Here is a 24,718-nt window from a genome sequence, read left to right as displayed (position 1 = left end):
ATGTGAGATGAGTTGCAAGAGATTTTTGTTCAGTAGAAAAGATAACCTCAAAGGTTATGGTTTTATACCCTTCTGTGATACTAACTATTTGGTATCTAACTTTGAGTCTTACTCTAGCTTCCATGAGGAGCTCATCTCAGTTTCTTGGATCTTCCTCTAAGCCAGCTCTATCATCGTGCTGGTTTCCTCATTAATGAGCGGGCACAGGCTCACTATATATATATATATGTGTGAGGTTTTGGAACTGTTTGAAAAGGATTCCCCGAAACGAGGGAGAGTTGATGGTTTCCTATTTTGGTTCTGCTTTCCCTGGAAGAGGAGAGGTTCCTACCATGGGTAGTTGGCTTGAGCTGCCCTCTTGGGGCATCTGACTTCTCCTTGGTCACCAGGATATCTGAAGCTTCACATGGTCCCGGGAAGGATGTGGAGGAAAAGGCCGTCAGCAGTGAGTGATGGTTCCAAGGGTCCCTCCTGCTCTGAGGCCAAAGGATCCTCATTCTACTTCCGGCTCCAGTTGCTGCCCTGCCTGGCCCCTGTGCTGCAGGCTTCACATTTTATCATTCCAGGGCCTGGGCCTCACCACCGCCAGCCCCTCTGTGGCACATCTGCTTTCTGTGCTGCCCAGAAGGAGTTTCTACCCAGCCGCCTGCAAAAATATCTCGAGGCATAGCGTGCATTGAGCTGAGGAGGGACAGCTGGTTCTACTTGAAATTGGGAAGTGGTCTCCCCACAGGTAATCCCCTCCTCCAACCCTACAACTCCCTTATCCTTTTCAAAATAAAAAAGAACCATTTCAGTCTTTGGTGGAAACCCAAGGCCCTGCCAAGACATTTGCATTTTAAATTCTTTCTCTGAGCGTTGTCAAAAGGAAGAAAAGCATTGCCTCCTACCAAATGAACTCCAGTCACCAGCGAGAAGCTCAGAAGGCATTCTGATCTGTTTGTTTGGGGGGACAGGGGGAGGGAGTGAGGGAGGGAATGAAGGAGTTTGACCTTAAACTGGTTTGTTCCTTTCCTTGGGAAGCTGGGTTGGCAGACCCAGCTTTTACCTTTCAGAGTCCAGCGCCTCCTAAGGGTCTTCCTGGTGTCCTAAATCTCCACCCAAGTCTCTACCACGAGGTGAGGACCTTGTTATAGGTAGACTTGGGGGTTGGCCATCCCTGGCTGTACCTGCTCTGCTCTTTGTAATGACAGACAGCTGACTGATCGGGGGCAGGCAGATCAGCTGATTGGGCGAGGCACAGACAGGTCAGCTGACTGGGTGGGGCGCAGACAGATCAGGTAACTGGTTGGGTAGGAAAGTTATGAACGCTTCCAAATAAATTTACAAGCCAGTCTTGAGCTTTCTAGGGTGCATAAATTGTTGGGGAATAAGATTTGGTACTTCTATTCTGTGTGTGTTTAATGTGTAAGGTGAGAATTAAACGCTGCCATTACTAAACAGGGCCTGGTGCATGTATACACTAGAAAGAGAGAAAACAAAAATGGGATTATAACATACTTACTATTGGGGGGACTGCTTTTTCGCTCAACTAGTTACTCAACATCTTTTGAGCTCAGTAACTATTTCTACAATATCATTTTTAATAATTGAATATCATTCCACCAAATGACTTTGCCGCAGTATACTCAACCATGTTCAATATTTAAGTTTTTTGGCATTGGTTGATTATTAGCAAGGATGCGTTGATGAACATCTTTGTAGCTAAATCTTTGTACATTCATAGAGATTCATCAGGATAAAATTCAGGAATGGAATTGCTGGGTGAAAGGGTGTGCTTTCTGATGCTTTAGCAAACACAGCCCCCCATTCCTCACCAGTGCTGGCATTTTTATTCTTTCTTTTTTATTTTCGCCAATTTGATAGGGGGAGAAAAGATTCTTGCTCTTTAGTTTTGCATTTTCTTTATGAGTAGTGAGGGTGAATATTTTGGGGGGTTCTTTTTTGATGTACTTGAATCATATTTATTCATATTTCCATAAGTGTACTTGCCTATTTCTTAATGGACTAAAAAAAAAAACTTCTTCATGGGTTTGATATATTAGTTTTTTTTTTTTTTTAGACAGAGTCTCACTCTGTTGCCAGGCTGGAGTGCAATGGCACGATCTCGGCTCACTGCAACCTCTTCCTCCCGGGTTCAAGCTATTCTCTGCCTCAGCCTCCCGAGTAGGTGGGACTACAGGTGTATGCCACCATGCCCAGCTAATTTTTGTATTTTTAGTAGAGACAGGGTTTCACCATGTTGGCCAGGATGGTCTCCATCTCTGGACCTCATGATCCGCCCACCTCGGCCTCCCAAAGTGCTGGGATTACAGGTCTGGGCCACAGCGTCCGGCCTGATACATTAATTTTTATTGCAAATATTTTTCTCAGTTTGTCATTTACCTTTCACTCAAAGTGGGCTTGCCATACGAAAAGCTTTAAATTTTATGCTTTCATATCTGTTAGTCTTTTCCTTTATAATTTTTGCCCTGGGGAATATGTTTAGCAGCTCTTCTCCACTCCAGGCTAGTACCACCTATTCTTCTTCTGTAGTTTTTGTGGTCTTGTCTTCTACACCTAAACCTTTAATGTATCTAAAAGTTATTTTTATGTTTGCGTTAGAACTCTTAATTTTATTTTTTAGATAGAATTTTTTTTTTTTTTTTTTTTTTTTTTTTTGAGACAGAGTTTGGCTCTTGTTGCCCAGGCTGGAGTGCAGTGGCATGATCTTGGAGGCACTTGAACCTCCACCTCCCGGGTTCAAGTGATTCTCCTGCCTCAGCCTCCTGAGTAGCTGGGATTACAGGCTCATGCCACCATGCTCAGCTAATTTTCTATTTTTAGTAGAGATGCGGTTTCCCCATGTTGGCCAGGCTGGTCTTGAACTCCTGACCTCAGGTGATCTGCCCGCCTCCGTCTCCCAAAGTGCTGGGATTACAGGCATGAGCCACTGCACCTGGCCTTTTTAGAGAGTCTTCTAACTCAGTTTTTTTTTTATGGTCTACCAATTATCCTGAGATCATTTATGAAATGACTGATCTTTTTCATCAGTAATTTGAGGATGCCACTTTGTCATATAACTTTGTATATTTAATCTGTTTCTAGATACTACATTTTCTTCCAATATCTACCTATTTTTATACCCACAGTGTGCTATTTTAATAACTATAGCCCTATAGTACCTTCAAAAAATGCAAATATTTCCTTCTTACTCTCCTTTAAAAATACATGAATGAATATATACTAAGTGCATAAATAAATCTTTCATAGATTTTATTTATTTTCTTTATATATAAATTTATTTATTTGTAAAATATTTATATATTATGTTTATTTTTTATTTACATATATTTTATAAATTTTAAAAATATCTTGGTATTTTGATTGTGGTTACGTTTATTTTCCCAACACCTGGTCTTGTTGCAATATTGATTCAACTCAGCAATAAGATTCTTCAATTATTCATTCTTCAGCAGAGCTTGTTTCCTCTATAGAGGCTATTAAAATTTCTTTTATTTTTTATTTTTAATAGCTATTGTAAATTTTTTTAAATTATATTTTCTTACTAGTTAATGCTAGTTTATAAAAAAGCTCTTAGCTACCTGTTTTCTAGTTCTGACAGTTCTTCGTTCAGGGGATTCTCTCAGTCTTGACAGAAAAAGCAATTGTTTGAGCTCCAACTAATTAAAATTTCTCTTCTTCAGAAGAGAAAGCATTCTTTATTTTTGTCTTTTTGCATAGGCAAATATCTATAAGCCAAAAGAGGAAGATTATTGGCTCCAAAGAAGATGCCTCTAGTATTTTACCTTGGGCTGTTGCCATATTAAAAGCACTTCTGGAGTAATCGTTTCCATATATTGAGGGGTTTTGAATATCAGGAATGATGATGAATTTTATGAAATATTTTAGAGGCATCTATTGAGATGCTTTTGCGAATTTATTCCTTTGAGTACTGATTCGCTGAGCTGCTTCTCAGTAAATCACACTTGATAAGTTTTCTCCTGCACTATAGTAGCTTCCTTAGACCTGATTTGCATGTCTATGACAGCACCTGCAATTTCTGAAGAACTCCTACTTTTCAGACCCCACACATGAAAACTGAGTCCCGGGTCTTGTCCACATTTGTCACAGTGATCATTGTTCCTAGTACCAGCCACCTTCCGCGACCCAAACTGCATCAACCCACACATACAATTACCTACTTGTTCCTGGGGCACAGAGAACATGCAAAGGCCTCCTGTCAGCATCCTGGGGACATCGCTGTCTGACCTGGGCAGCCTTGGAGACCCCTTGACTAACCAGATCAGAGGCACAGGCCAAGGTGGGGTCTCCTTGCCCTGAGTGCCTGCTCCTGCTTCCCCTAACAATCCCTCCTCGAGTTACCTCCCATGTTTACTTTCATCTTGTGTGGATTCAACCATCAGATGCTTGATGGTGCTGTGAAGAGGAGACTCCATGTTTGTGAACCAAGGCATCGGCAGAGATGAATCAAAGGATGCAAGGTAAGGAGTGTCACAAAGAATAGTTTCAGAGGAGTTGGTAGCATTCTGACCTTGTGAGCCCCGTCCCCCGTGCCAGCTGCCTCAGTGCTTACCTGGGGCCTTGAGTTCAGCATCGATGAAGGTGAGCAGCTCCTGGCAGATGCTGCAGTAAGGAACAGGCCAGGTCAGGAACCGGTGGTAGGTGCTGGCTGCCTTCAGAAGGAGATCCGAGTCTGGTGGGAAGTGTGGTGTCTAGGATGGAGGCAGGCAACAAGCAAAGAGATCTAGGTGAGAAAAGGCTCAGATAGTCCCAAACAGCTTCTGCTCCCTTTCTGGAATATTCCACAAAAGACACACATTTCCTGGCAGCAGCGTGTCCCAGGACAAGGTCAGGTGGAACTGGAAGTTACCCACAGGGAGTGGGTTACAGATGGGCAAGATGGCACCCGGGGTGTCTCTGCTGGAGGGACTTGCTTTACCCAATGCTTGAGTGAGCCTCTCTGAAAGGCTGTCCCCTTACTGGTAAATGGTGCCATTGCTGACACTTGTTATGGATAATGGTCTTCAATGCCTAAACCACCTTTACTTAAATAGCCTCATTACAGGTAAATGTTTATTTTTTGAGGGTAGATTCAATGGTCTTCAGTGTTATGTTATGGATAATGGTCTTCAATGCCTAAACCATCTTTACTTAAATAGCCTCATTACAGGTAAATGTTTATTTTTTGAGGGTGGATTCAATGGTCTTCAGTGTTATGTTATGGATAATGGTCTTCAATGCCTAAACCATCTTTACTTAAATATCCTCATTACAGGTAAATGTTTATTTTTTGAGGATGGATTCAGTCAGTGTACACATTTGATGCCCCCTGTCTGGTGAATACAAGGGGTGATCACATTGGGTGAAACCGACCACTGGGGTGAAAAATGAGGTGGACATAGAATATCTCTTGTGGCTTGTGAACTGACAGTGACAGCAGTTCCTCCATGGGAGCCCAGAGATGCCAGGCACCATGGCGGCCACATGGAGTCACTGGAAGCCTCTCGTGGTGGCTGCTCTGAAGCCATCTGAGGGTTGAAACCCATTTCACATGCCGCTGCTTGACAGTTTCTCTCTCTGCTTATCTCCAGAGATGTGAGGGCTCTGCCGCACATAGAGGTCGCTCCTCCCCCTCCTCCCTCACCTCCCGCATCCTGGCCCACGTGGACTTACACAAAGAACAGTGGAATAGAAGAGCAGGGCCAGCGGGGTGAGCAGGTCGTAGGTGCCCTTCTCCTGGACCTGTGGAGAGGAGGAGAAGGAGAATGAGACTCATTCACGGGGTCCAGGGCTCCCTGAGGCAGAATACAGGAACAGGCCAGGTCAGGAACCGGTGGTAGGTGCTGGCTGCCTTGGTTCTTCCTCATTCTAGCCTTTCTTTTTTCTTTCTTTTTTTTTTTTAAGTGTAAAGTAATGCAATCACATGACAAACATTTGAAAAATGGATGTAAACGAAAACACTCACAATTTCCCCTCCCAAACCCAACCACAGCTGTTTCAATGTCCCTCTCCTGATGCCATTTTTGCCCTATGTATTTTCTTTTCTTTTTTTTTTAAATTTTATTTTAAGTTCTGGGATACATACGCAGAAGGTGCGGGTTTGTTACATAGGTATACATGTGCCATGGTGGTTTGCTGCACCTATCAACCCATCATCTAGGTTTTAAGCCCCGCATGCATTAGGTATTTGTCCTAATGCTCTCCCTCTCCTTGCTGCCCCCACCCCCCGACAGGCCCTGATGTGTGATGTCCCCTCCGTGTCCATGTGTTCTCATTGTTCAAATCCCACTTATGAGTGAGAACATGCGGTGTTTGGTTTTCTGTTCCTGTGTCTGCGAAGCTATAAGCTGTGTGTATGTTTTTACTCCTAATGTATTTTACATATAGTATTATAAGTAAATTTCTGTTTTACTATATGGTCTCTAAGACTACCTTTTTTCCCTTCTGGTTATACATTTACCTGTTATTTGTGTTATAAATTTTTTTTTGCAGTTGGTTGTTTGCCTTTTAATTTTATAAATATTTTTCATGTACAGAAATTATAGGTGTTGATTTTTCCTTCATGGATTTTCGCTTTTGCATGCAAGGATCATGTAAATACTCATATATACTTTCTTATTTTCTTTGAAGCTTCGTTTTCTGAAATTGAAATATTTAGGCTGGGCGCAGTGGCTCATACCTGTAATCTCAACACTTTGGGAGGCCAAGGTGGGTGGATCACTTGAGGCCAGTTCGAGACCAGCCTGACCAACATGGCAAAACCCCATCTGTACTAAAAATACAAAAATCAGCCAGGCATGGTGGCGCACACCTGTAATCCCAACTACATGGGAGGCTGAGACTCTGTCTCAAAAAAAAAAGGAGAAATATTTAATGCAACTAGAATTTCACCTGCTATATGGTGTCAGTTGGGGATCTTGCTCTATCTTTTTCCAAATGTTTAGTCAATTTTCCCTAAACCATTTAATAAATCTTACTGCTGCAATTGTATCATATGTTAAATTTTGTTTATGCCCTTGGATAATATGCATCATTTTTAGCTGCATTATACTGCTTCTGGTAGACCTCCATATCTTATTAGTTTCTTTCTTTTTTTTTTGAGATGGAGTCTCACTCTGTCATCAGGCTGGAGTACAGTGGTGCAATATCGGCTCACTGCAACCTCTGCCTCCTAGGTTCAACCAATTCTGGTGCCTCAGGCTCCCAAGTAGCTGGGATTACAGGAACCCGCCACCACGCCCAGCTAATTTTTGTATTTTTTTTTTTTTTAGTAGAGATGGGGTTTCACCATGTTGGCCAGGATGGTCTTGATCTCCAGACCTCATGATCTGCCCGCATTGGCTTCCCAAAGTGCTGGGATTACAGGCGTGAGCCACCGTGCCTGGCATCTTATTAGTTTCATTGTGGACATTCAAGATTATTTTCTTGGTATTTTACATATTTTGCAACAAACACTATTATGCAGCACATTCCTTTTTCTATAATTTGGATTATTTATCTAGAAAAGAGTTCAAGAAGTGGAGTCAACAGATCAAAGGTTATCAACATGTTTATAGAGTTTTATGACCTTTGAGACATATTGTCATATTGCTTTCCAAAAGGATTTTGCCATTTATACTATCTATATATATAAAAGTACCATTTTCACCATGTTCTTTCTGCACTGGTTTTTATCTTTTTTTAACAAAAAAAAAAAGAGAGAGAGAGAGAGAAATAGGGTCTTGCTCTGTCGCACAGGCTGGAGTGCAGTGGCACGATCTTGGCTTACTGCAGCCTTGACCTCCTGGGCTCAAGCAATCCTGCCTCAGCCTCCCAAGTAGCTGAGATTACAGGTGCGCACCACCACAACCAGCTACTTTGTGTATTTTTTGTAGAGACGAGGACTTGCTATGTTGCCCAGGCTGGTCTTGAACTCCTGGGCTCAAGGATTTCTCCCACCTGAGTCTCTCAAAGTGCTTGGATTACAGGCACAAGCCACTGTACCTGGCCTTACCTTTTGTTTTTTAGCTAATTTGTTAGGCAAAGTTTGTCTTATTATGGTTTTAATTTGCATTTATTTTATTATCGCTTTTTCATATTTGTTTACAACTTCTATTTATCCTTTTGTGAACTGCCTCTCTGATACAACCTACGACACCACATGCACACATGTGCACACCACATGATTTAAAATTCATTGGTCAGATGGTTTCTCGGTCCATTCTGGAACTCGTGGGGGTTGGAGACACAGAAAAAGCCCCAACATGTCTTCTGTGCTAGATGAGCTCAGTAGGCTCACATTTAGAATCCTCCTTCTCTTTACCCTTAATAGACAATGTGTCTACCAAGCCTTGCAGATCGGACCTTTCTATGAGACCCTCCTCTATTGCTAGACGGTGGTCCAGAGTTTCCATCTGGGTTTATATGTTATGCACTCCAGAGGTGGTTCAGCTCTTCTGAGCTGGTTGGCTTATGATGAGAGTAAAAAAGTACCAGGTAAATAGTGGGGTCAGAACTGTAACCTTGGGCATCTTCTTACAGGGATAGGTAACTGAGAGTGAAAGTGACATGTTTTCCAAATCACATGTATTTAAAATAATTAAAACACACACACACACACACACACACCCTATAAAAGAGAATTATTTATAAAAGAGCCCAAATCCTCTTTGGGGACTCACAGCTATTCTAGAACCCAAGCCCAGCTCAGCACTAAACACATTCCTCTTCTTTGTCATGAAAGCCACTGACTGAACTATGAGAGGAGGCCTCAGTTTACCTTTCTGATCAGTTTTCTCTTTCATGTCTTTGTTTTTATGGATCTTTTTGAGGAAAGGAATTGGGTAAAGTGTCTTCTCCCTTCCTAGTCAATACCTGGACTTACAAGCCATGTCTGTAGCTGAATTCAGGACCCTAGCTCGCATATGATGTGTTCCTACTGAATGCACCCCCCTCTTAGAAACCTCTCATATGCAAGCGCTGCTGAAACACAAAACTCACAGGTTCCCAGGGCCTTTGCCAAGCCCCTCTGGAGGTCCAGGCACCCAGGAATGATGTTCTCTGGGACCTATTTCTCCACTTTACGAGGCCGACCCCAGCTCTGCCCTTCAATTCCTGACTCGCCCTCACCTCTCGGGTCTTCTGCAGGATCTGCTCAAGGAGGATAAGGAAGTGGCCTGGGTCCCTGCTGACCAGCTCCTGCAGGCTCCAGCAGTTCAGACACAGCCCAGCTGGAAAAAGAGAGAGAGGCAAGGGGTCAGTTCTGGTGTCTTCCCGCCACACTCAGGCAGGCGCTGTAAAGAAGGGGTATTTATGCTGGAACATTCTTCTGTGGTATTGCACTGGAACACTCTTTTTTTCTGAGACAGAGTCTTGCTCTGTCGCCAGGCTGGAGTGCAGTGGTGTGATCTCAGCTCACTGCAACCTCTGCCTCCTGGGTTCCAGCGATTCCCCTGCCTCAGCCTCCCAAGTAGCTGGGATTACAGGCACGCACCACCGCACCTGGCTAATTTTTGTATTTTAGTAGAGATGGGGTTTCACCATGTTGGCCAAGATGGTCTCCATCTCCTGACCTCGTAATCCACCCCCCTCGGACCCCCAAAGTGCTGGGATTATAGGCGTGAGCCACTGCACCCAGCCTGGAACACTCCTTTCTAAAGTAAGTTAATCTAGGAGAAGATGCTGGATCAACACTCAGCCCTACCATGCCCCATCAAGACATAATGACAAATTCTCTGTTCCTGCATATGCAAGAGACACAGGGGTTGGAGATGCGGGCTGGGAACCCCTTTAGAAGACAATGAGCTCACCACGACTCCGCTCCCTGTGGAAGCACCAGTTCTCCCACAACCTCTCCAGCCCTGGTTTCCTACAGTGGGTTCTGGTGCCTATGAGTTGCAGGGAGGTTAGAACAGAGGCAGAAATTGCTGGAAGAATACAGAGAGGAGCCACAGTGAGTTTCATCCCAAGACGCAAGACTGAGTCTACAGCAGCCATGGAGCTTCCCAAGAACGGCAATGGAGCCCAGGAAGGGGAAGCTAAACGAGTTCTATTTTAAAAGCTGCCATGAGCACTTTGTCACTCTGTAACTTCCCCAGACTTTCTTATTTTGTCAATCTCTGTTTCCCTGCAGTCAGCAAGGGTAAACCCCTAAAAATTAAAGGGACGGCCCGGGGCGGAGGAGCAGGGAGGGGCTGTGTGTGTGTGTGTGTGTGTGTGTGGAGTGGGGAGTGAGAGCCGCAGGAGTGGAAATGGATTGAACTTGAACTTCGTGGAGCTCAAGCTCCAGGACCTCTCACGTGTACAGGCTCCTTCCAAAGTTCTGGAGGCTTCTAACAATGTGTCCATGTGGTCACAGGTTGTCAGAAAATTTGCTAAGGTCAGATCTTTTTTTTTTTTTTTTTTTTTTTTTTTGAGACAGAGTCTTGCTCTGTCGCCCAGGCTGGAGTGCAGTGGCGCAATCTCGGCTCACTGCAAGCTCCGCCTCCCGGGTTCACGCCATTCTCCTGCCTCAGCCTCTCCGAGTAGCTGGGACTACAGGCGCCCGCCACCACGCCCGGCTAATTTTTTTGTATTTTTAGTAGAGACGGGGTTTCACCGTGGTCTTGATCTCCTGACCTCGTGATCCACCCGCCTCGGCCTCCCAAAGTGCTGGGATTATAAGCGTGAGCCACCGCGCCCGGCCAGGTCAGATCTTTTTATATTCTTTTGCTTAATGATATCCCTCTCCCCAGCCCTACGAGCTTAGCCTCCATCAAAACCTGGGTAGCAGGCAAGAAAGAAAACTACCATTTATTGACCACCCACTATGTGCCAATACAGTGCTAGGCCTCTGAATACATTATCTTCATTGAGGCTCCCACTGTCCCTTCAGAAAAGTGGTTCCATTGTTATTATTCCCATTTTGCAGAAGGCAAGTAGGGCCAGGGTCCTGGGAGGATAAGTGGCCTGTGCAGGGTTGTAAAGCCAATGGGAGATAGCTTTAATCCAGGTCTGTCTCATTCCAAAGGCCAAGGACAGCCTCGCAGAGGAAGCAACATTTGAGCTCAGACCTGGACGAGAAGGAGCCAGCTATGTGTAGTTCCCAGGGAAGAGTTTCAGGCAGCAGGTGCAAAGGTTCTGAGGTAGGGAGGGACCAGGTATGTTCAAGGAGCACTGTGTGGCTACTCACGGAGAAGTCAGGGAGGCCAGTGAGATATGGGGCATGAGAAAGCTCTACAAGCATAAGGAATTATTACAGCCAGGCGCCAGCCTTCAGAGACGCATTTGCCCGGGACTGCGGACACCCTATTTTTTTAGTCCTGGGAGATGGGAAACACAGAGGCCTCCTGCTCTCTGCAGCTCTGCTGAGTTTTCCCTTATTCTATAGGGAAGAAGAGGCTAGGACTATGAGGGAACTAGAAACAAACAAACAGGAGAATTCTGGGGAGAGCTGCCTGTGAATTCCCAGCTGCTTTTTCAGAATCAGCAGTTGTGGTTTTCTAAGCAGATTCGATGGATTCTTCCAGAAGCAAAAGGCAGCCAGCCCTGAGTAGGATGAGGAAGATGCCGTGGGAGAAGGGAGAAAGTGCCAGATACTGAGGTCTGAGCATATCAAGTGCTGTGCCAGGCACCTGCCCAGGAGAAGCCTGGGGTTTGCCCAAGTCACACAGACAGGGTTTGACCTAGAATTTGCCAGCTTCCATGCCTGGTCCAGTGCCCACCATGGCCCCTGAGGCTTCCTTGAGCCCTCAAACACCTCCCCGGCTCGCTTGGACCTACCTGACCAGGAGGTGGAGCGGCAGCCGAGGCTGAGTCCATGCAGACAGCGTTCCAGGGCGTGCTGGATGCGGTCCTCCGTGCATGTCGTGGCCCCTGGCTGCATCCTGGGTCATCGCCTGAATGGGGGACAGACACCGGTCAGCTTGTCGAGCTCCTTTCCCAGAGAGCACCTGGTCCAGTAAAGACAATGGGTGCTCACAGTACAGTGTGATCAGCTCAGCCCAGCTATAGCTCAGGTGCTGTGGAAACAGGACCAGGGGCCTTACAGCTGCCTCCAGGGTAGGAACGGCATCTGGAGGGCCACATCTGAGTGGCAGGACAGAGCACCCCTGCAGCAGAACGGAACAGAGGTGTGGGAATGGGAGCAGAGAGGTGGAAAGGGACCTGCCTTCCACACTGGGCAGTGGGGAGTGTCGCCAAGTAGCCAGGGAGTGGTCGGACCACAGTGGGCTGGGCAGGAAAGACCCTGAGGGGAAAATCAGAATCACTTGGAGGACTTTTTCTGAATTTCCAGGGCTGTGTTTTCCAAACCTCCAGGGATGGGGCAGGGAGCGTGTTCCTGATGAGAAGGTCACAGCAACTCCCTCAATATGCTTGGAGGGAGCTCCCTCTGACTGGGTGCCCAGGTCACAGGCATCTGTTTCCTTTCTGCCCTAACCTCCACTTTTGCCATTTTTCTTTCCTTCCCCTGGGGCTTGGCAATGTTACCTGTCATTCAAAGACCTTCTTCCTCATCCTACTGAGGAGAATCCAAGGGGTGCTTAGCTGAGCTGGAAAGCCACTGAAGTGGGAATTTCAGGAGGGTTTTAGCCCCATATGGGGAACTGAGAGCTCCCAGCAGGGCCAGCCCAGATTCTTAGTTATGTATGAGGGCTCCCGGGTCTCTGGGGAGAAGGTTATTTGGCCAGTGATTAAGCCTGGCTCCGGCATCCAACAGACTTACGCTCAAACCTGGACTCTGATATTTGCTAGCCATGTGACTTTGGGCAAATAACTTTTCCAAACTTCCGTTGACTTATCTGTAAAATGGGATGACAATGGTGCTAACCCCATGGGGCTCTTGGGAAGATAAAATGCTGTAGCAGATGCGCTGAGTAAGCTTCCAACACGTGAGAGCTGTCCTGCTACAGTCATTGCCATCATCGCCCCGGCCTCAGGGGATGCCACTGCACTCACCCCTTCTGGGCAGACCCCTTCACTGGCCAGTCAGGCCAGGCTGTAGAGGGATGCCGAGAAAGCTGCAGTTCAGCTCTGGAAGCCAGAAGAGGAAGCACAGAGCTCAGAGCTGAGCCATGCAAATGACATACAAAGAGGGATAAAATCCTAGCCTGGGTTCAGCGGTGTGGCTAGAGTATTCAGCTTACGGAGGCCCCACACCGGCAAATCCTGCTGCCTCCCCAGCCTGGGAGGCACCACTCGCCGCATGAAAACTAAGCCCTTTGTGAGCTCTCCAGCATGCTTTCACAGTGTCTGTGGTAGGCTATGCATTCCAAAGCCGGACAGTGCAGCAGTGGGCACACAGGAAGCGGCACATGCACCTTGGTTCCATCACGGGTTCACTGACTGCCACGTGCCAGGCACTAGGGAGACAGCAGTGAACCAAGCAGCTGTGCTCCTTGGTGGGAGACACAGATGCTGAGCAATGGAACAAAGAAAGACGTGATTCCAGGAAGTGAAATAGGCTGTAAAGGATGGTGCTGGGAGTGGGACAAGTGGGGACCCCCCTCCAGGATGTTGGGGGGTCAGGGAGGCCTCTCTGAAGAAGGGACTTTTAGGCTGGATGAGGAAGCCAGGACAAGTGAGGGGGAAGAGTGTTGGAGAAAGGGGAGCCAGCCCATGCCACGGTCTGGGTGCAGGAATTAGCTTGCTGAGGACCTGGACCCAGGGGCATAGGCCAGGGTGCTGGGCTGGCCCAGGACAGAGACTAACCCATTAGGTCCCATGCCTTCTGGCTGCGGAGGTGAAGAGCTGAGTTCAGAAAACCTGTCACGGGTGGCTGGGTGCAGTGGCTCATGCCTGTAATCCCAGCACTTTGGGAGGCCAAGGTGGGTGGATCGCTTGAGGTCAGGATTTCGAAACCAGCCTGGCCAACACGTTGAAACCCCATCTCTGCTAAAAAATATTTTTAAAAATTAGCCAGGCGTGGTGGCAGGCACCTGTAATCCCAGTTACCCGGGAGGCTGAGGCAGGAGAATCGCTTGAACCCGGGAGGCGGAGGTTGCAGTAAGTCAAGATCACACCGCTGCACCCCAGCCTGGGTGACAGAGTGAGATTCCGTCTCAAAAAGAAAAAAAAAGAAGAAAACCTTTCACTGGTGACTCAAGACCTTGGGTGTGTCCATTAGCAACACCTGGATGCCCAAAGACATCCTGAGGCCCTTCCATGTGACTTTTACAGTTGCCTTTGGATCTTCTGTTTAACATCTCCACAGGTAGCTCAGGTAGTGAGTCCACTGACCCTGAGCCAGACTGGGCAGAGCCCTCCCTGACCTGGGATTGTGCTGGTACCTGGCATGGATGAGCATCTGTGGGGACTGACACCTGTGATGAGGCCTCATCTTTCTACCTCCCGTGGCAGCCCGACCACAAGACCCTCTGGAGGTGGGTCCTATTCCAGCTCAGGGCTAACGGCACCTGCTGGAGAAGGTAGAACACCAGGCACCTTCACATGGATGAGCCTGGGGCATAAACGGCTGACCCAGATGTCATCAGCAACCCTTTGTCCTCACAGGCTGATTTCTCCCAGGTTACCCCCAGGGCAGGTTCTTGGAGGGAGCTCAGAGGCCTCCCCAGCAAGTCCCTCATTCTACAGAAGGGGAGGCTGAGGCCCAGTGAGAATAAGGGGCTTGTTCAAGGCAGCTGGGAGAGAGTTGACACTGGTATAAACAGACAAGGGGATCAGGGAGGACTTTTTATTTTCAAATTGTGGCTGAGACCCAATTCTAGGGAGAAAAGGTGCTAAATGCTCTGCATTCTATAGTTCTAAGAGCCACAGAGTATTGTCAAGGACGTGGGCGCAACCACCCCGGTGGGCTTGCTGGGAGGTGTCAGTCCAGAACCAGCACAGCGACCCGCCAATTCGTGTCATTATAAGATTGGGAAGAGAAAAAGGGTTGTCAGCCATTCTGGAAGGTCCTTCCTTCTCTCCGCAAAGCCGAGGGCAGAGAGCTTTCAGAGAAGTCCTGACACAGACTGGGATGCCCAAAGCTGAGGGTGCTGCCACCAATTCCCCTGCCAGTGGTGAGATGGTGTTGAAACATCCAACAACAGGGCCTTCCCCCATCTCCAAGTTCCTCTTCTGAGCCAGCGAAGAGGACTCAAGGTCCTTGCTGGGGACCCTGCATGGGGCAGAAAGGCCTGGAGTTGGGGTGGGTTGGTGGGACCCCAGAGGGCACAGAGAGAGCCAGTCCTGCTTCCACTTTTTCTTCCCATGTTGATAGGACGCCATGAGGCATGAGAATGGCTTGAACTCGGGAGGTGGAGGTTGCAGTGAGCCAAGATCGTGCCAGCCTGGGTGACAGAGCAAGACTCTGTCTCAAAAAAAAAATCTAGACTCTCAGTTGCTGGGGATTGTGAGCCCCACCACGTCTATCTACACCAGCTGCCCCGCACAGCCCTGCATCCTCCAGAGAAAGGGCCAAGGTTCACAGGAGTGTGTGCCAGAGGGGATACTGAGCAACACTCTCTCAGACTCCACCGGTGATGACCATGGCGGCTCACGGGGCCCAGGCGTCTCTAGCCTGGAGCATGTCCTGAACCGTGTGATCTGGGTTTTAAGACCCCTCTGCCCAGCCCCTGCTGCGATGGCCAAGCTGGTTATGCCATGAAGCAGGAGTGAGTCATCCTGCTCACTCATTACGTGTCCCATACTGTAATGGATGCAAATACAAGATGTAAATGAATGTTCTCAGCCAACACCACTTCTGCACACTCCTGTCCTTAAGGGGGCAGAACATAGTGCCATGGGGCTGCTGCTAGTACACCCCGCCCAATGCCTGCCTGCCCATGGCTTCTCTTTCTCATTCTGGAGCCGCCTGCGACTTTCCCATCTCTTGGCCTCAGTACGCCCCTTCCCCCCAACCCCGCCCTGTTCAAGGGACACATCAAAGCCTTCTCCACGGAAAGGCAGTATATCCTCAGGCACTGGTGGAATTCTGGTGTGCCAGTCTCCCCGGCATTCCAAGGCTTTCTCGAGCTTGCCCCAAGTTGTTCTCAGAGGCAGGATTTGCCCAAATCACTAGCCCCTGGGAGCCTGAGAGACAGGGAGAGGGAGCCCAGCCAGGGGACCCTCAGCTGAGCTGCCCTGGGGGTTAACCCAGCACACCGGGCTCACCACCCAGCCCTTTGACACGCTCATTTCCGTCTGAGTCAGTCATCAGCTGTTTCTTATGACTTGTCAGCAGAACCTCACGGCTTTGGGGCAGAGGTGAGGGGGGAAGACAGTGGCACCCACTCTCCCAGCATGATGCCTTTTTTCAAAAGCTGGGCAAGCAGGGCCTGGCTTCCCCGGCATCACCCTCCCAAGCCCCCTCCCTATCTTGCTGAGAGGAGCTCCCATTGTAAAATTCCAGCTGCTGCCGGGAATGCCGCACCACCCCCCGCACCCGCCACCAATTCCCCTGCCAGTGGTGAGATGGTGTTGAAACATCCAACAACAGGGCCTTCCCCCATCTCCAAGTTCCTCTTCTGAGGCAGCGAAGAGGACTCATAGTCCTTGCTGGGGACCCTACATGGGGCAGAAAGGCCTGGAGTTGGGGTGGGTTGGTGGGACCCCAGAGGGCACAGAGAGAGCCAGTCCTGCTTCCACTTTTTCTTCCCATGTTGATAGGACGCCATGATCTGGAGGGCTCATCTTCCCTCTGGTGCAGGGCTGGTCAGAGGAGGCATAGGGTCTGCCTGGGTCCAGCTTCCCGAGGCAGCCCACGATGGGGCAGGGAGGAGAGCCTCTTGGGGGTTTCTAAATAGTAATGAAGGGAGGAGTTAGAGGGCCTGCATCTCATATGGAGGGGGCCTCCAGGTTCTGGCTGGCTCTCCACACTGCTTTCCTGGTGTTCTGGAATATTCTAGGCCCATGCAGTCCTGGGCTGACCCAGCCTGCTTCCGTCCTGGATGACTCCTCCCTCTCCTGCTTCCTACCCTTCGAGGCTTGACTCTCCCTTCTCTGCCCCACTCCCTTCCTCATGCCTTCATAAGGCAGAATCTCCACCGTGACCTAAGTAAAATAATTCTTCCCAACACAGGAAGGATACACCAGAAATTAAGGAGATTGGTTGGTTACTATGGGAGGTGGAGGTGAGAAAAGGGTGGATAGGATCAAGGAATGAAACTGGAGATGAGGGAGGAGCTGCACTTCTCTCAGAATTATCTGTGTGTATAGCTTTAATGCTTAGAACCATGGCGATATTTTACATACCCAAAATTAAATAAATAATCGAAATCAACCAGGATATAGGGGCAGAGGACCAAAAATGGGAGACAAGCAATAACAAATTAACCTAACTGTATGATCAATTACTAACATAACCACACTGAGGGGGATAAGGAATGAAAGCGCTAACCTCAGTAACTTTGTAAAATGGTACTTTGACTGGATACTGGTCAAAGACAAAAATAAAAACTATAGACAAATACTGTTTTCCAGTTATTAAATATGTTTCTCATATGAATGTGAGTTTAAAATTCTAAAAGTTCAGGGCTGGGCATGGTGGCTCACGTCTGTAATCCCAGCACTTTGGGAGGCCAAGGCAGGTGGATCACCTGAGGTCAGGAGTTCAAGACCAGCCTGACCAATATGGTGAAACCCTGTCTCTACTAAAAATGCAAAAATTAGCCGGGCATGGTGGTGTGCGCCTGTAGTTCCAGCTACTTGGGTGGCTGAGACAGAAGAATTGCTTATACCCAGGAGGTGGAGGTTGCAGTGAGCTGAGATTGTGCCACTGCACTCCAGCCTAGGTGACAGAGTGAGACTCCATGTCAAAAAAAAAAAAAAAGGAAAAAGAAAAAAAGAAAAAAATCTGAAAGTTCTTTATGTGTACACTAGGATTAGACAAATAAGTGAATAAACCATAGATAATGAGAGCTAAAGAAAGAAGTGACAAATAAAGAAGGGGGAAAGCTGGAACGAACCTTGTGGAGTTGGACCAGACTTGTAAGAATCAGTATGAGCTCATGGTTTTTAATGTATATACAGACAGATACATATAGAAAAATTTTAAAAAGATGTATGTGCTTGGATTAATACACATACATACATTTTCTAGTTCTGTCTACAGAGAAAGCCCAGAGGCACTACAAGCACACCTAGTGCCCAGATCTTGGTTTCTAAATACCATTTTCCAATAGAAGGAACCAGAGCTCCTTAGAGACATGGCTGATCCTAGGATTGAAAGAGGAAATATACAGAATAAACCCAGCACATCTTGTAGTGCCAGAAAATAAGTCAATATTTGAAAAACCATGGGGAGTGTCAAAAGGACATAGGGTCTAACCTGAAGGAGCTTCCAATGGCCACAGCTAGGACAATTTGAATGAACAAAGACAGTGATGAATTATAACTCATAGAATAAAACAAATACCCACGAGTCTATCGATAATTATAGATAATTAAATGTTATAGATAATTGAATAAAAACATAAATGGAGGAGAAATGACAGGTCTTCTTTACAAAAGAATTCCAATTAATAAATGTGAGAGGAATGAGAGAAATAGAAAATCGCCACTAGGCAAACACTGTGGTAATAATTGTAGATCCACTGATGAATGCTAAAAATCTGTTAGTAAAAATCTGTGGAGAAATAGGATATTTGTATAGCCTCAAAGTATTCCCCCCAAATAAATACCACTTATAAAGGAGAAAACAAGAACTTCTCAGTGGAGAAACCCAGCAGACAGCACATTAACCATATGATCAAGGTTAACATGACCAGCAATAAGCTGTATCAGCATCATGTGTCCCCTGCCGTAATGCACTGAGAAGGGAAGGACACGTCACTTCTTTGTTTGTTTGTTTCCAAAAACACGTAACTACAATCATGAGAAAACATTACTCAAAACCCAGTTTGGAGACATTCTATATGGTGAGTACTATGGACGTTCACTATGGTGAGTACTCACCAAAGTGTTTGGGTCATCAAAGATAAGGAAAGACAGAGGACTATCACAGATTGGTAGAGGCAAAGAAGACACAAAGGCTAAATGCAGTGTGGGATCCTGTACTGAATTGTAGAACAGAAAGAGAACATTGGGGGAAAATATGCTAAGATTCAAATGAGGTCTGTCGTTGAGTTAATAGTACTCTGTTAGTGATCATTTCCTGGTTTTGATAACTGCACCATGTTTATGTAAGTTGTTAATTAGAGGAAGCTGAGTGAATGGTAGACATGGCTCTAAGATCTTTTATATATTTACATAGCCTTATGCCCTTTCAGTATCTTTCCAGGCAGTTATCAAATGATTCACTACCTTACATGAGCTTCTCAAACATTGCTATTTCTTCTGTAGTCACAGTGGACTAGTGCAAGGCTCGCTGCCTCAAAATCCCCCAATCTGAAGTTCCTAAACTGGGGCTGAGAATTTCTGGGGCTCTGTGGGGGATTTAGGGGCTGCCTTTGAGAATGTTCAAGTTATGTTTTCATTTTAATGTCAGTCTAGATACAGTTCATAGTTAATATATTCTGGAACATCTTGATGACCACCTCATGACCAAATGTTACCAGATGTCCGTGCCCAGTTTGCATTTGTGTCATACCGTGTTGGTGTCTCCTAAAAGGACAGGGCACACCATGTGTGTGCTGGGGATCTGCCAGAGCTCAAGGTTAAGCACACTGAGTTAACATAGACAAATGTGTGGAAACATTCTTGGTGCATAACAAACATTCAATATATGTTCTCTGTTAGCTGTCAGAGTTTCCTCTCCTCTCCTCTCCTCTCCTCTCCTCTCCTCTCCTCTCCTTTCTCTCTCTCTCTCTCTTTCTTTCTTTCTTTCTTTCTCTTTTTCTTTCTTTTTTTTTTTTTTGACAGAGTCTTGCTCTTTTTCCCAGGCTGGAGTGCAGTGGCGTGATCTCGGCTCACCGCAACCTCAGCCTCCGAGGTTCAAGGGATTCTCTTGCCTCCTGAGTAGCTGAGATTACAGGCATGCACCACCATACCAGGCTAATTATTCTACTTTTAGTAGAGATAGGGTTTCACCATGGTGGCCAGGCTGATCTTGAACTCCTGACCTCAAGTGATCCACCTGCCTCGGCCTCCCAAAGTGCTGGGATTACAGGCGTGAGCCACCATGCCCGGCCCAGACTGCTTTCTTAACACATACATCTCAGCTGCCCAACTCTTGATGTCTTCGGGACTAGGCCAAGAAATAAAACACCTCCTGCATGATTCTGATGCACAGTTAGACTTGGAAAGTCATGCTTTTTATTTTACACACACATGCATACACACACACATTTGACTCTAAGACTGGGAAGGCACCTTAGGTACCATTTAGTACAACATTCCCACTCTACAGATAGGAAAACAAAGTCTCTGAGTGGTGAAGGGACTTGCCCAGATTAGACAGCAGTAAATCTGTAAGTAGAATCTGAGCCTGGAACGAAGGATAATCATGCATCCTTCCGCTTAGATGAGGATCGCACTCTCCTTGCTGCCCAGCAGTGATTGACTTTAGCTGCTCTCCTCAAGGCTATTTTTGGAATCCCTTTTCAAATTTCTTCCAGAGTTATTGATCTGTTCAGGTATTGAACTTTATGTGTCAACTTTGCAAATATCATTGATTTTAATCAAGATTTTAAAGTTAATTAGCAAGAATCAGAAATTCCTATATAATTTTTACAATTACTTCTGTAATTTTAGCCCTTCTTTTAATGTAACATGTTTTCTTTTAAAATACAGATCCATATTTGTATTAAGTATTTTTTTCTTTTTTCTTTTTCTTTTTTTTTTTTGAGACAGAGTTTCGCTCTAGTTGCCCAGGCTGGAGTGCAATGGTGCAATCTTGGCTCACTGCAACCTCTGCCTCCCAGGTTCAAGCTATCCTCCTGCCTCAGCCTCCCAAGTAGTTGGGATTATAGACATGCATCACCACGGCTGGCTAATTTTTGTACTTTTAGTAGAGACGGGGTTTCACTGCGTTGGTCAGGTTGGTCTCAAACTCCTGACCTCAGGTGATCCACCCGCCTCAGCCTCCCAAAGTGCTGGGATTACAGGCATGAGCCACTGCACCCGGCCTGTATTAAATATTTTATACTACTTCATAGTTCTTTAAATGTTTTTGACATTTACATTAAATGTAATAACTGATAACAGCAGTATTTTTGGACAGTGGCTTTAAGTTTCATTTATTTTATTACTCACTGTTTTGTTTTGTACCCTACCATTCCTATTTATAAGTCCTTTATTTTGGTTCCTGTCTTGCTCAGCTCGAGTATTTCGAGTAATTTCAGGACACATACGTGGGTGAGGTACTTTCTGAGACTTTGTATGTCATGTGTCATTCATTCTGGCTCATGAATTATAGCTTTGCCAATTATAGAATTGGGATAATTCATAATTTTTCACCCTCAAAATGTTCATAGAAACCCAAGAAAATCAACTGAAAAATGGTCATACCAAAGAACAGAGTTAGGTAAAGTGGTTAGGCACAAATTAATATAGAAATCAATATTATCTAACTATGCAAATAAATTATGTTGGGGAAACAAGATTCCACTTCTAATAGCAACAAAAGTAATATAAATTGTTTAAAATACTTTAAAAATATGCAAGATTTTTACAAAGAAAATGTTTGAGGGACACAAAAAAGCAAAAGTAAATGGAAATACATATTCTGTTGTTAGGAAGATTCAATACCATAAAAAATTAATTCAAAAAGGATCAAAGATCTAAACGTAAAGTGCTAAAACTATAAAACTCTAAGAAGAAAAATTGGGGGAAGCTTCATCACATTGGATTTGTCAAAGATTTCTTGGATATAACACCAAAAGCACAGGCAACAAAAGAAAAAATAGTTAAATATCAAAATTTAAAACTCTGTGCATCAAAGGATACAATCAACAGGGTGAAAAGGCAAGCTACGGAATGGAAGAAAATATTTGCAAATCATATATCTGATTAAGGGCTACCATCTTGAATATATAAAGAGCTCCTATATAACTCAACAACAAAAACAAACCACCTGATTTGTTCATTCTCCATAAGTTTCAGCCTGGAGAATAGGAAGGAAGGAGGGAAGGAGGGAAATTGGGAGGTGGGAGAGAAGGAGGGAGGGAGGAAGGAAGAAAAGGAGGAAGGTAATTATTGAGTGGCTGATCTGTGTCACGTACTATGTTGGGTGCTTTCACTTAGTTTGATAATCATAATTGATTATCAAATTGATTATCAAATTATCAATCCCCATTGTCTTGGGGATTAACATTCAGTTAATCCCCATTGTCTTGGGGATTAACATTCAGTTAATCCCCAAGACATTGATTACTTAGTTTGATAATCATAATCACCCTGTGATATTATCATAATTATTCACATTTCCTGCAGCTCATGGAGGGTAAGCCATTTATTCACTCAAGTTCCTACGGTCACAATTCCTATGGCCTGAGCTTGAAGTCCATGCAAAGTTGGCGTGACTCTCAAAGCCCATGTTCTTTCCTATGTCGTGTTCATAGGATTTCTACTGGTTTCTAGACACTTGAAGGGCTGAGTGTACTGTTTCGTCTCAGTGTTGTAATTTGAGGTCTTGCATAAAAATTGGCTGAGTTTCCATTGTTAGTGATTCATTCTCCTTGGGTTAGGGCTGTTCACTTCCTCTGTCCTAGCTTATTTTTCAAGATGTAAGATTCTTGGAGGATGATTTAGCCACCAGATGAGTCTATTACAGCAGTGATGGTAGCTAGTGGGCAGGAGAAGGACTCTGGGGCCAGGAGAGGGAGGAAATGTGAAAAGGTAGGTGGACGTGGCGTGGAGGTCCAGGGAAGGCAGAAGATGAAGTAGAGATGTACCAAAAGAAAGAAACACTAAAGAAGCAGAGGCAAGACTGCCACTTCCCCCCAACTTTGCTCAAGCCCTTCTTTACCAAGGAAGGGGCACAGGAATGCTTGGGAAGCCCACAGCTGTGGTCAAGACCAAGAAGAAATGGGATGAGGATGAAGGAGGGGAAGGAGAAAGACACTAACATGTACACAGCACTGACCCTGGACCAGATACCATGCTTTGGGCTTGAAGTACATGATCTCATTTATTTTGAGCTACTCTAGAACACTCTGGACTTGCAGAGATGAGGAAGTTCAGCTCCTGTTGGCTAAAAGACTTTCCCAAGGACATACGGATAGCACAGAGAGGATTTGAACTAAGGTCTCTCTGGCCCACTCTTCCCAGGTAGAGTACCAAAAAGACAATAGGATGTACAATGTCGCCTTTTCATATAATAATTTTAATAATAGCAGCTAATAGGAATTGAAAGCTTACTATGTGGCAGGCACCGTTCTAGGTGTTTCTATGAATTAAGTCATTAAATCCATGTGAGGTAGACACTCCTTACCCCCATTTTACAGATGAGGAGACGGCGGTACAGAGCGTTCTCTCAGCTGGTAAATGAAGTATGCTCTAGGCAATTTAGCTTCTCCATGCAAGTAAGAGCAGCTATACTGGAGCCAGGGGTGGGCAAACTGAAATTACTGCCAAGCTGGGAAACCAGAGGAAGACTATAACAATAAAACAAGGAATAAGCTCCAGGCAGCAACTGAATTCTTTGGGCACCTGGGCTAAACCATGGGCACTTACACTGGAGACTGTTTAATCCTGCCACCTTTAAATATGGAGCCCATCTTAATGGTTAGACAGTGTGCACAGGAGAATAAAGCAGCAAATGAATGTAAATGTAAAAACTCAAGAAAGGCCAATTACACATATATTGGCAGCTTTCTGGTTTTTCTGGATGTGGAAAAAATTGCAGTTGTGAAATTGCACCCTTCCCTTCCCTTTCCTTCCCCTCCCCTCCCCTCCCCTTCCCTTCCCTTTTCAAGACAGGGTCTTGCTCTGCCTCCCAGGCTGGAGTGCAGTGGTGTGATCATACCTCACTGCAGCCTTCTGGATGTGGAAAAAGATTGCAGTTGTGACATTGCAGCCTTCCTTTCCCTCCCCTCCCCTCCCCCCTCCCCTCCCCCTCCCCTCCTCCCTCCCCTCCCCCCTCCCCTCCTCCCTCCCCTCCCCCCTCCCCTCCCCTCTCCTCCTTTCCCCTTCCCTTCCCTTTCCTTTTCAAGACAGGGTCTTGCTCTGCCTCCCAGGCCTGAGTGCAGTGGTGTGATCATACCTCACCGCAGCCTTGACCTCCTGGGCTCAAGCAATCCTCCTGCCTCAGCCTCTCAAGTAGCTGGAACTACAGGCACATATCACAATGCCTGGCTAATTTTTTTTTTTTTTTGTAGAGGTGGGGTTTCACCATGTTGCCAGGCTGATCTTGAACTCCTGAGCTCAAGCAATCTGCTGGCTTCAGCCTCCCAAAGTGCTGGGATTACAGGCGTGAGCCACCTGCAGCCTGACACAGGCTGCTCACTTTCTACAGATAGAATCATTTCCAGTTTGTAAGACAGATATGAATATTTCATAGTTTTCGGCAAGGAAGATTTTTCTCCTTCCAGAGCACTGTGACTTCTAGATGCTTTACTATCAGAATAAGTTTGGGGTAGACTGGTCCAATCCATTATCTTTTCCCTTGCACAGCTTTTCTTCTCTTCCAGAGTGATAAACCATTTACCACCCCGTCTTCTCTCCATTAATCTGACAGCAGGTCATTGTTCTCAGACATGGGCACATCTTCTCTAGTCTCCTTTTTACTCTCTTTGAACTCTTGCCCAATTATGCAAGAAAAATCTCTCAACTTCTCCCCCTCCATCCCACTCATGAATATGCTTTAGAGTGAAACCTCTCTAACAAGAAAACTAATACTCATCAGGTTTGTGGACAGAACTGAAATCAGACACTCCTC

General features: G+C 46.0%; 1 protein-coding gene across 6 annotated transcripts in view; it reads right to left on the bottom strand.

Moving 5' to 3' along the window:
• Positions 1–24,718, bottom strand: part of PIK3R5 (phosphoinositide-3-kinase regulatory subunit 5) — an 86,295-nt gene that overhangs the window by 20,643 nt on the left and 40,934 nt on the right. For 3 of the 6 annotated variants that reach the window (XM_055258654.2, XM_055258653.2, XM_055258652.2), the window contains exons 2-5: positions 11,743–11,858; positions 9,112–9,212; positions 5,677–5,745; positions 4,577–4,715 (exon numbers count right to left, since the gene is read on the bottom strand). In XM_055258654.2, the coding sequence (XP_055114629.2) occupies positions 4,577–4,715; positions 5,677–5,745; positions 9,112–9,212; positions 11,743–11,845 (412 nt within the window). In that variant the 5' untranslated portion in view covers positions 11,846–11,858. Of the gene's footprint in view, positions 1–4,576; positions 4,716–5,676; positions 5,746–9,111; positions 9,213–9,791; positions 9,909–11,742; positions 11,859–11,941; positions 12,150–24,718 lie in introns of those variants that run through there. The other 3 variants (XM_055258650.2, XM_055258651.2, XM_063629450.1) reach the window with 2 other exon arrangements.

This window comes from Symphalangus syndactylus, chromosome 20 (assembly GCF_028878055.3).
Source record: "Symphalangus syndactylus isolate Jambi chromosome 20, NHGRI_mSymSyn1-v2.1_pri, whole genome shotgun sequence".
NCBI classification, from domain to species: Eukaryota; Metazoa; Chordata; class Mammalia; order Primates; family Hylobatidae; genus Symphalangus; species Symphalangus syndactylus.
The sequence above is the reverse complement of the archived record's forward strand: the minus strand, read 5'-3'. Positions and strand labels throughout refer to the sequence as shown.